The sequence below is a fragment of the Sapajus apella genome, unplaced genomic scaffold, assembly GCF_009761245.1.
Source record: "Sapajus apella isolate SASKATOON/1434 unplaced genomic scaffold, GSC_monkey_1.0 scaffold15, whole genome shotgun sequence".
Lineage (NCBI taxonomy): Eukaryota > Metazoa > Chordata > Mammalia > Primates > Cebidae > Sapajus > Sapajus apella.
In genome coordinates this window covers 10584231-10596754 of record NW_022436955.1, presented here as the reverse complement: position 1 = coordinate 10596754, position 12524 = coordinate 10584231, and the positions used below count along the sequence as shown (strand labels likewise).

The 12524-nt window shown below is 43.5% G+C and overlaps 1 protein-coding gene across 4 annotated transcripts in view; it reads right to left on the bottom strand.

Moving 5' to 3' along the window:
• Positions 1-11996, bottom strand: part of CBFB (core-binding factor subunit beta) — a 71929-nt gene extending 59933 nt beyond the window's left edge. The window contains exons 1-3 of one of the 4 annotated variants that reach the window (XM_032284161.1): positions 11664-11996; positions 11341-11427; positions 3484-3600 (exon numbers count right to left, since the gene is read on the bottom strand). In XM_032284161.1, the coding sequence (XP_032140052.1) occupies positions 3484-3600; positions 11341-11427; positions 11664-11741 (282 nt within the window). In that variant the 5' untranslated portion in view covers positions 11742-11996. The remainder of the gene's footprint in view (positions 1-3483; positions 3601-11340; positions 11428-11663) is intronic. The other 3 variants (XM_032284162.1, XM_032284159.1, XM_032284160.1) reach the window with 3 other exon arrangements.
• Between the last annotated feature and the right edge of the window lie 528 nt (positions 11997-12524).

Below are 12524 nucleotides of genomic sequence, written 5' to 3'. Positions count from 1 at the left end.
TATATGCATAAACATTTACAGATTTACATCTGAGGGAAAGATACTGATTTCTGCCAGTGTCACCACTTTTGGAACATGGCCACTCTCAATTGTTTACATGTTGTCTAGGGTCTCTTTCACACTACAACAGCAGAATTAAGTAGTTACAGAGTTGAGTAGTTGTGACAGAGCCTGAAAGCCTGCAAAACTGAAAATATTTACATTTGTCCCTTCACAGAAAAAAAACTTCTAAAACTAGTATTAATAAAATGTACATTTCCTAATAGCTTGCATCAGTTCTATCACTCTTCCTAATATAATTAAAAACATAGTTTTTAAATACATTCATGCATTGCATTAACAACATTTCAACCTACAATGAACCACATATATGACAGTGGTCCTGTAAGATTCTAACAAACCTGAAAAATTCTTATTGCCTAGTGACATCATAGCCATTGTAACATTGTAGTGCAACTGCTTAATTTTTACAGATTTAGTGTGGCCTAAGTGTACTATGTACATAAAATCTACAGAATCACATTCATTTACCACTTACTCAACTGACTCACCCACAACTTCCAGTCCTATAAGCTCCATTCAAGGTAAGTGCCCTATACAGGTATATCATTATTTCATACTGTATTTTTACCATATCTTTTCTATGTTTAGATAAATCAAGATACACAAATACTTACCACTGTGTTACAGTTGACTATAGTATTCAGTACAGTAACATACTGTACAGTACAGGTTTGTAGCCTAGGAGCAACAGACTATACCACATCGCCTAAGTGTGTAGTAGGCTATACCATCTAGGTCTGTGTAAGTACACTCTATATACACACAGTGATAAAAATCACCTAGCAACACATTTCCCAGAACAGATCCCTGTCATTAAGTGACACATGACTGTACTAGAATAAACCATCTAACGTTTTGGTTATTTTTGGTCATATAACTAAAAACATCTCAATGGCTTAAGTTCAAGGATAATGGGGTCTTCAAACTAAGGAAGTGGTATCACTAATTCAGCAAACCTAACTTCTAGTAGAGTTAACAACCCATTTATTAGTTGTTAAGTACTGGAAGATTTCAGTAACACTGAGATGTCACTCTCAAAGTCTTAAAATAGTTTTGGGCTAAAGCTGATAAAAAAAAAATTTATTTTTTTTTGGTTTATGTCTTTAGTATCTGAGCCACCATGTTTAACTTTAAGGAAGTGTTCAAACAAGAAAAAATAATAATTTTTTCATTTAGTCATAAATACACACAACAAAAGGGCAAAAAAACCCAATAATTCTACAAGGACTTCTCATATTCTCCCTTACATACTGTGTAAGAACTACCAAATAGTAAAATCTAGAACATTCATTTTTAATTTTCCAAGCAAACAAGCTAACAGCCAGGAAAGCAAGTTGCCTGGTTATCACACGTTTTTTAAAATCATATAATCTATTTTCCCTTTTCCAATCCAAAGATTAGTTGTTTTGTCACACTCAAAAGATCAAATCTAATTCTATAAAATTGGAGAAAACGAAAAATTCTTCATTATATATATACAAACAAGATTAAAATTTTTTTCCTAATAAAAATACCTTTTAAATTTTCTCAAAGGAATATTTAGACATTTCTTACGTTTTACATAAAAGTGGCAGTTTATGCTATTCATGATGACACTTAGAAAACTAACTTAATAAGTTGATAAGTACAAAAACACACTGCGAAGAAAACCCAGGAATAATGAGTATAAAACTGGATCCAAAAAGAGTGTTTCGCCTTTAAAAATTTCATTTCAGGCTGGGCGCGGTGGCTCACGCCTGTAATCCCAGCACTTTGGGAGGCCAAGGCGGGTGGATCACGAGGTCAAGAGATCGAGACCACCCTGGTCAACATGGTGAAACCCCGTCTCTACTAAAAAATACAAAAAATCAGCGGGGCATGGTGGCGCTTGCCTGTAATCCCATCTACTCAGGAGGCTGAGGCAGGAGAATTGCCTGAACCCAGGAGGTGGAAGTTGCGGTGAGCCGAGATCGCGCCATTGCACTCCAGCCTGGGTAACAAGAGTGAAACTCCGTCTCAAAAAAGAAAAAAAATTTCATTTCAAGAAGTCAACTCCTTGAATCAACCAATCCTTGAATCACCCAATCAAGAATCAACAAATCCTTGATCTAATATTAAAAAATAAAAATAAAAATAAAATAATAAATAAATAACAAAAAAAGAATCAACCAATCCAAGATGCTATCCATTACAATTTCACCAGGCCGGGTGAGGTGGCTCACGTCTGTAATCCCAGCACTTTGGGAGGCCGAGGTGGGTGGATCACGAGGTCAGGAGTTTCAGACCAGCCTAACCAACATGGTAAAAACCCTGTCTCTACCGAAAATACAAAAAATTAGCTATGATGGTACAAGCCTGTAATCTCAGCTACTCAGGAGGCTGAAGCAGAAGAGTCACTTGAACCTGGGAGGTGGAGGTTGCAGTGAGCTGAGATTGAACCACCGCAATTCAGCCTGGGTGACAGGATAACACTCCGTCTCAAAAAAAAAAAAAAAAAAAAAAAAAAAAAAAAAAAATCACCAAAATCATGTAATACATTTAACGTAGACTTGAAATAAGGCTCGCAGCTTAAACATTTTACCTATATATTTGTATCTTTAACCTAAACTTCTAACATCAAAACTGTAAGACATGTTTCCAGAAACTTTTTCTCAAAACAAAAAAATATATTTCAAGTTAAAGTTTTCACACTGTTTTTCTCAAATGTAAATTTGCTCTGTTAATGGAATTAGAAAGTTATCTATGAGCCATTTCTAAGTACTATCAATTTTTAAACCTGTAGAGCTTTTTTCCCATTTTGCTTTTAATTTTTATAACATTATAGTTACATATATTTTTGTAAACAAAATATATCTTGTCAACCTTTTAAAGAAATTGTTCTGAATGTTATTTTCCTTAAGGGTTAGAATGTTCTATGATGAATATTATGCACATGAAATTAGAACTAGAGTGATATAAAAGTTAAACAGTAGTTTTAAAAAATTATATTGGCCAGGAGCAGTGGCTCATGCCTATAATCCTAGTACTCTAGGAGGCCGAGGCAGGTAAATCACCTGAGGTCGGGAGTTCAAGACCAGCCTGGCCAACATGGTGAAATCCTGTCTCTGCTAAAAACACAAAAATTAGCCAGGCGTGGTGGCAGATGCCTGTAATCCCAGCTACTTAGGAGGCTGAGGCAGGAGAATTGCTTGAAACCGGAAGGCAGAGGTTGCAGTGAGCTGAGATCACACCGCTGCACTCCAGCCTGGGCAACGAGAGCAAAACTCCGCCTCAAAAAAAAAAAAAAAAAAATTATATTACATCCTTATAACATGGAATGAAACCAAATCTGAGCATATGCTGGCGTAATCAGATCTGTGATCTTTATTAAAATGTAAATTACCAGATAATCTCCAACAAAATAACCCACAGTATTTTAAATTGCAAAGAAATGTTTCCTACCTTGCCTGCTTCTCTTTCTAGGTCGACATACTCTCGGCTAGGTGTTTGTCGCTGTTCTCCCTGCCAGCTGGCCGGAAAAAACTGGAGAGACAGATTGGTTCCTGTGGCCACAAAAGCCTTTTAGAAAAATCAATACAAACAGGATCAGGAGCAGGACATCACATAAATTATGCAAGCAGTCATTTATTTTTACATCAGTTTATGTCTTAAGCCAGGCAGCACAGAGAATACTTAAAAGTAAAAAAACACGCACTCATCATTTTTCTTAAGTATTAAGTTACAAACATCTGATTCCATTTTGAGGACATTTGCCATTGGCTGCTTAAATATAAAATCAGACATGGAATCAATACTTTCTTTCATGTCATTTTTTGCTGATGTTAGGATCTCACACTGCTAATGTCTAACCAAAAGTCACCATCCCTGCATTTAAAAACATATTTTTAAATGTAAAAATCACGGAAAATCTAAAGATTTTGAATTTTAAAAAACATAATTTAAAGTTGTATAAATGAGACATTTTAATTTTCCTTGATTTCCCTTGCTGAAAGAAACACTGCATGGCAGGCAGTACCTAAAAAATGCACTTGGGATTGTCTCTCCTCTGACAAACCATATGTCAGCATGGGATGTGACAGTACTTCTCTCTAAAACCCTGTATGATTTTTTAAAATATGCCTTTTCTAATATCTGACTTTAGGAGAACTTGATCTGGCTACAACAAAGAGCAGAGTATTCACCTAATATTTATAAAAGATTTGGATGGTAGAGCTCAACAGATGGAACAATCTAAAACCACTTCAATAAAGTGGCATTTTATGTAGCCCTTGAGCAAGTTACTGGTACAGTATATCTCCCTCATGTAAAAAACAAAGACATTACCCCTTTCCCAAAGGAAATTAAGAAAGAAAAATAAAGCAAAAGCATTTTTGACAAAAAAAAATTTCATCATCTAAAAGTAAACTCTTCTTTGCTGAAACCAGAGAAAGTTTTTTGTTTGGTTTATTCTACTAATTAAGTTCTGAAGCATAATTTGTTTCCAAGCATAGAGACTTCATCTTAAATCAAGGGGTTCACATTTGGGGCAATTTGCTTAAAGCCATCAATCAATTTAGCTATCCAATAGTTCCCCTGATGGTGAACAGCTTGGATTCTTAAAAGGTAAAAATTGGCCGGGCGCGGTGGCTCAAGCCTGTAATCCCAGCACTTTGGGAGGCCGAGGCGGGTGGATCACGAGGTCAAGAGATCGAGACCATTCTGGTCAACATGGTGAAACCCCGTCTCTACTAAAAATACAAAAAAATTAGCTGGGCATGGTGGTGCGTGCCTGTAATCCCAGCTACTCAGGAGGCTGAGGCAGGAGAATTGCCTGAACCCAGGAGGCGGAGGTTGCGGTGAGCCGAGATCGTGCCATTGCACTCCAGCCTCGGTAACAAGAGCGAAACTCCGTCTCAAAAAAAAAAAAAAAAAAAGAGGTAAAAATTATACTTCCTATTTCTATTACTGGCACTGTAGGTACACACTTGTCAACCTAAACACTAAATCTCTAACCCTTTTTGATGGCATTTCCCTAATCCACTGGGGTACCATTTTCATGTGGTAAATGTTTCATATGCATAGAAACTGAACTAACATCAATATGACAACATCATTTAAAAAAATCTTTCAGGAGAGGGGCGGTACAATCCCAGCACTTTCGGAGGTCAAGGGATCACCTGAGGTCAGGACCAGGAGTTCAAAACCAACCTCGCCAACACAGTGAAACCCCGTCTTTACTAAAAATACAAAAAATTAGTCGGGCATGGTGGCAGACGCCTGTAAACCCAGCTACTCGGGAGGCTGAGGCAGGAGCATCACTTGAACCCAGGAGGCGGAGGTTGCAGTGAGCCAAGATCATGCCACTGCACTCCAGTCTAGGCAACAGGGCAAGTCTCCATCTCAAAGAAAAAACAACAACAAAACTTTCCATGCATTATGAGCTTAAATCTTAACAAAAACCCCAACTAACGCTAGTTCAAAAACAAAAGCAGTGGCCGGGCGCAGTGGCGCGCGCCTGTAATCCCAGCACTTTGGGAAGCTGAGGCAGGTGGATCACAAAGTCAAGAGATGGAGATCATCCCACCTAACATAGTGAAACCCTGTCTCTACTAAAAATACAAAAATTAGCTGGGTGTGGTGGTGTATGCTTATAGTCCCAGCTACTCAGGAGGCTGAGGCATGAAAAGCACTTGAACTAAGGAGGCGGAGGTTGCAGTGAGCTGAGACTGAGCCACTGCACTCCAGCCTGGTGACAGAGAGAGACTGTCAAAAAAAAAAAAAAAAAAAAGAAAGAAAGAAAAAAAAAGCAGTTTCTGGGAGGGAAACTGGCCAGGCTATATGACCTGAAGCATACCTCAGTTTCCTCACAAATTGATTATTTGTAAAGTGCTTAGAACACTACCAAGTAAATGCTATAAAAGTGTTTGCCAAATATGAGAAGTAACTTTGAGCTCAATAAGAAAGCCAACTTTTTCAGCTTCAGATAATGAAATTCTCAGAGCAGAGTAGTGGCAAAAAAGAGGCTTGGTCCATGAATGAATGCCTTGTGTCAAAATCCCTGTGGCGTGTTTCTTTAGTATTCACCTAGTAGCAAATCCTTCCACCTCCAGTGTACCCCAAATCAGCTCTGTGCTAAGACACTGCAGATTGTATTACCTCATGTCCTGTCTTGGTGCCAACCTCAGAAGAGATTTCCTGCTTCATCACTATGTGTCCATTATCTCATAAAGAGCCCTCTCTGAGACAGAAGTGGTAAACACAGATCATTCTAGCGTAACATTTTTCAAACTTACCTGACCATAGAACTCATTTAATGAAATACCTACATATACATGAGTTGGAAAAAGTCTATTCCAAAATATTAATATGGTGTCAACATTGTCACAGGAAAACAAAGGAAAAAAAAAACAAAATGAAAACATTAAAATGCTACGCTGGTATGACGCTTATATGTAAGATTTCCAGATTGTCCTATGTTTTACAGGTTTCATAAATTATAAAATAGCACACCTTGTGCCAATCCAACATACTTCTTACCATTCAATCTTTAGAAGTAGAAATATGTATTAGTTTTACTCTTCTCACCATAGAGTAACCATATCTCTCAAAATATTTTTTCTTTAATTGATTATTAGTGTTGAAGACATCTCCTACATTCTTACTACATAAGAATTGATAAGAATAAATCAAGGCTGGGTACAGTGGCTCACTGAGGCAGGCAGATCACTTGAGGTCAGGAATTGGAGACTAGCCTGGCCAACATGGTAAAACCCATCTCTACTAAAAACACAAAAACCAGCCAGGGGTTGTGGCAGGCGCCTGTAATCCTAGCTACTTGGGAGGCTGAAGCACGGAAGGCAGAGTTTGCAAAGAGCAGAGATGGCACCACTGCACTCCAGCCTGGGTGACAGAGTGAAATTCAGTCTCAAAAAAATAATAAATCAGATTCTACCAGAGATTCTCCTACTAGTGTTCACTTTTATTTAATGCTGACTGAATTTTACAGTTAAAAACTCAGTAGGCATAAAATAAGGAGGCTAACTGAGTTTTACCAACACAACCCTTAAATTATTTCACATCTAAATGCAAAATGAATTCTTTTTTTTTTTGAGACGGAGTTTCGCTCTTGTTACCCAGGCTGGAGTGCAATGGCGCGATCTCGGCTCACCGCAACCTCCGCCTCCTGGGTTCAGGCAATTCTCCTGCCTCAGCCTCCTGAGTAGCTGGGATTACAGGCACGCGCCACCATGCCCAGCTAATTTTTTGTAGTTTTAGTAGAGACGGGGTTTCACCGTGTTGACCAGGATTGTCTCGATCTCTTGACCTCGTGATCCACCCGCCTCGGCCTCCCAAAGTGCTGGGATTACAGGCTTGAGCCACCGCGCCCGGCCGCAAAATGAATTCTTCATTAACCTCACTGATACTTTAAGGAGATGTTCAAGATAAGGAGAGGACAACTTGGGGCAGGAGACAGGCCAGTAATAGTTCTAAGAACTATGTATATTCCTACCATTCATGGCTGCATAATGTCAAAAGAGGCAAAATAATGCCTTTTCCACAGCCAAATAGGAAGAAGCCACGACATGTTCCTAAGTCATGAGATAAATTTCAGGCATTAAGTAGCCTTTAAATTCAAATAATCAAGTACCTATGACGTGAAAGGCACTGTGCAAAATACCTGTATCCAGAGATGTTTGTACAGAATTAATGAGGTCACCACTCTCTAGGAGATAAGGATCCAATAATTAAATGTGAGTTAACACTGAATTAAAGGAGGGAAACTAGAAAGAAAGGGAACTACGAAATGTAAAATTCCTCCCCAAATACCAATAGTTACCTTATTTAACAAAATAAGACATGTGCCGTTTTAAGTGCAAACCTCACACAGCATTCAATCTACCTTTAATCTTTAATGCTTTCAGAAATTTAAAACTAAATGTGTTGGATCAGATATTTGTTTTAGTTTTTAGAGACAGGGTCTCACTCTGTCACACAGGCTGGAGAGCAGGGGTGTGATCACGGCTCACTGCAGCCTTGACCTCCCAGGCTCAGGTAAGGATCAGACATTTGGAAGCGAGCAAGGTCTAGAATGTCTGATTTATTCTGGAAAGAAATTCGTGACAAATACTGACCACCTATACTAGTACTATAATATTACAGCAATTCAGACATCCTGTGGGCTGAATACATAATTCCATTCAGCAAAGTCTGAGAGGACAGAAAACACCCTACTAGTTATGCTTCACCAAATTTCAAAAAACTTCAGCTTTCAAGAATAGTGATAATAATACATGGGGCTGGGTATAGTGACATCAAGCCTGTAGTCCCAGCTATTGGGAGGCTAAGGCAAGAGGATCGCTTGAGCCCAGTAGTGACTTATGATCGTGCCTGTGAACAGCCACTGCAGCCCAGCCTAGGCCACACAACAATACCTCTCACTTAAAAAAAACAAAACAGGTCAGGGGCGGTGGCTCATGCCTGTAATCCCAGGACTTTGGGAGGCCGAGGCAGGCGATCATGAGGTCAAGAGATCAAGACCATCCTTGCCAACATGATGAAACCCCGTCTCTACTACTAAAAATACAAAAATTAGCCAGGCGTTGTGGCCTGTAGTCCCAGCTACTCAGGAGGCCGAGGTGGAAGAACTGCTTGAACCCGGGAGGTGGAGGTTACAGTGAGTTGAGATCATGCCACTGCACTCCAGCCTGACAGAGCAAGACTCTGTCTCAAAAGAAAAAAAAAAAAAAAAAAAAAAAAAAGCCAGGCCAAGCCCTAGCCCTTCAGGAGGCGGGGGGGGAGCAGATTACTTAAGGTTAGGAGTTAGAAACCAGCCTGGCCAACATGGTAAAACTCCGTCTCTACTAAAAATACAAAAAAATTAGCCAGGCGTGGTGGTGGGCACCTGTAATCCCAGCTATTCAGGAGGCTGAGGGAGGAGAATAGCTTGAACCTGGGAGACAATGGTTGCAGTGAGCCAAGATCATGCCACTGCACTCGAGCCTGGGGGACACAGCAAGACTCCACCTGGAAACAAACAAAAAAGCAAAGGCGGGCACGGTGGCTCAGGCCTGTAATCCTAGAACTTTGGGAGGCAGAGGCGGGCAGATTGCCTGAGCTCAGGAGTTCCAGACCAGCCTGGGCAACACAGTGAAACCCCATCTCTACTAAAATACAAAAAATTAGCCGGGCGTGGTGGCCTCTGTCTGTAGTCCCTGCTACTCGGGAGTTTGAGACAGGAGAACTGCTTGAACCCGGGAGGCAGAGGTTGCAGTGAGCCAAGATCGCACCACTGCACTCCAGCCTAGCAAACAGTGACAGTACAGGTACTTTGTATCCTACCTTTTATACTTGCATCCTTTACCTCCAGAAAATTATTTGGTCAGGTGTACCATCTTCCTTTTGCAAAAGGTAACCCAGCCAAAGGACGACAGAGTCATCGCACCAGCTAATGAGTTCCTTTTTTATACCACTCAGTGCCAAAACCTAAAAGTATGTCTTGTGCACTTCAATCATATAAATATTACACTTAAGAAACTTGCAAGTGGGCTAAAAGCTTGAAATTTTCTTTCATAACATGCATTTATGACAAATATTCAGGAGCAGCTGATAAATTTAACCAATATTTTCTCACTATTATAATTCTAAAAGGCCTTCACTTAAAATATCAAAATATTCTTTAAAAATAAATTTGTGGCCGGGCGCGGTGGCTCAAGCCTGTAATCCCAGCACTTTGGGAGGCCGAGGCGGGTGGATCACGAGGTCAAGAGATCGAGACCATCCTGGTCAACATGGTGAAACCCCATCTCTACTAAAAATACAAAAAATTAGCTGGGCATGGTGGCGCGTGCCTGTAATCCCAGCTACTCAGGAGGCTGAGGCAGGAGAATTGCCTGAACCCAGGAGGCGGAGGTTGCGGTGAGCCGAGATCGCGCCATTGCACTCCAGGCCGGGTAACAAGAGCAAAACTCCGTCTCAAAAAAAAAATAAATAAATAAATAAATAAATAAATAAATAAATAAATAAATAAATTTGTGTTCAGTGATGAAAAGGGAGGATTTTACGGTATATGAATTACATATGAATAAAAATAAACTAGTTTTATAAAGGGGATGGGAGGACTACATTTCCAATATGTCTTCCTACTGTTACCCCAAATTCAAATCGCACTAAGCTTCAAGTCTCTGCCCATGCAATTGAGTCCAAGCCACTGAGCAGTAACAGGATTCCATTAAACCAGTGCTTCAACTTTTTTAAAACTAATCAGGCCTGGCATGGTGTAATCCCAGCACTCTGGGAGACCCAGGCAGACAGATCACTTGAGATCTGGAGTTCGACACCAGCCTGGCCAGCATGGTGAAACCCCGTCTCTACTAAAAACACAAAAATTACACGGGCGTGGTGGCCGGCGCCTGTAATCCTAGCTACTCGGGAGGCTGAAGCAGAGTTGCTTAAACCCAGAGACAGTGGTTGCAGTGAGCCAAGATTCCGCCACTGCACTCCAGCCCATGCAACAGAGCAAAACTCCGTCTCAACAAAAAAAAAAAAACCTCTTTTATTTGTTTCTTCCTACCACTCCCTCCTCATCAGCACCTCCAACAGGGCAAACCAAAAGGAGATGAGAGCAACTAGGACCCTTGTTTTTTTTTTTTTTTTTTTTTTGTCAACCCAGCATCTGGTAAAGATACATCAAGTCTACCTCCTAAAACAAGGACCTCAAGGAGATCAACCATGGGTTTCGCCCATCTGTGCAGTTTTTAGGAACAGCAGCCCTATTTGGGACATGGGGATAATGATTTCTGATTCTCCCAAGGCTTAACGTTCTAAGAAAACGACACTTTTAGGGCTTTCTCCCCCTACCTCTCTCTATTAGGACAATAAATAGAGGAAAGATTTCTTCTCTGCGATGTGTGAGATCGCTTGATAAAAAGAATTACCACCTTCTAAGAAACGAACTATCGCCAACCTTGAATGAAGTTCCAGTTCTTTTTACGAATGGGGGTTTGCTTGCTACAAATAACCCTGAAACCTTCCTTGGTGTTGCCGCCTAAACAATGCCGGTCCCTTGTTTAGTCTGGCTCGGGTTCGAGCTCAACTCGCGGTGCTCCGTTGGCCAACACACGCCACCGCGGCAGGCCCCAGGGAAAGTGTCTCCCAGCGAGCACCGACCCGCGGCGTCCGGTTTCACATTTTGAATCCCGAGTAGGAAGTGAGACGGCGCCCGCTCAGTTCCGGGAGCCGCGCCACCGTCCGGAACCGGCCTGGGCCGTAGGGGCCCCGCGCAACAAGTGACCCGCGCGCGCCCCGGGCCCGCCGACTTACGATTTCCGAGCGGCCGTCGCGGCAGGCGTTCTGGAAGCGCGCCTGGCGCTCCTCATGGGGCCGGTCCCTGAATCCCGTGTACTTAATCTGCAAGGCAAGACGGCCCGAAATCAGAAGCCAAATCCGCGGCGCCGCCCGTGCGCCCGCCCGCCCCGCGCGGCGCCGATAAGGGCAAGCAGAGGCTGCGGGCGACTGCCGCCCCGGCGAGATTGCCCCTCCGCGGGCGCGCCGACCGCGCCTCTCGGGGACCGCGCCGCCCAAACTTTTCTCCGCCCGGCCCACTCCGGGCGCGCCGCGGCCTCCGAGCCACCCGCCTGCCTCACCTCACACTCGCGGCTGAGCTTCCTGAAGAACTCCTCGTTCTCGAACTTGCCTCTCTGGTCGGGCACGACCCGCGGCATCTTCCCGCCCTAAGGCCGCGCCGGCCGGCTGCGCTCGGAGCTTGCACGGGTACCCGCTGTTGGGCTCCGCGCTGACCAACTGACCGCCCACCCGCGGCGCCCGGACGCCCGCTTCCCTTTGTTTCAGGCGCCCGCCCGCGTAGACTCCCGCTCCGGGGAGTCTGAGGCGCCGCCGCTCGCTCGAACCCAGCCAACGCCGCCGCCGCCTCACCCGTTGCTTGCAGCTCGAGCAGCCCCAACTCTAGCCGCCCCCGGCCGCCGCCGCCGCCGCCGCCGCCGCCACTTCCTCTCACCGCCCACCCCGCCCCCGCTGGCTCCACCCCGCCTCCTAGCGCGCCCGCCCGCCTCCAACTCCGGCAAACAAGACGCACCATTCACAACTCCGCGGCCCGCGCCGCGCATGCGCCACCCGCCCGCTGGAGGAGCAGAGCGGCTGCGGCGGCCCGGGGCTTCTTCCGCAACGCCGCCCTCTTTCCCCTGCCCGCCTGCGGCCACTCGGCGTGAAACTGCCCTGAGGGGATCCGCCTGCCCTTTAGCAGACGGGAGTAGCCCGCGCAGACCTTTTCTTCCGCCCTTCCTCGGCCTTCTGGAACTTCTGGGTTCCCCAGATGCACGGAGTAACCCCAGATTGTCATTTGAACGTGAGGAAACCTAAGTCCTTGGGGACTTTTCGTCCCTAAATCGACGGGCAGGGGTGTAGGCTGTGCAAGTTGAAGACTGAAGTGGAAATGGACCAAAGAATCCAATCGAGTCATGGTGGAAAGATCGTGGCTATTGGAGTCA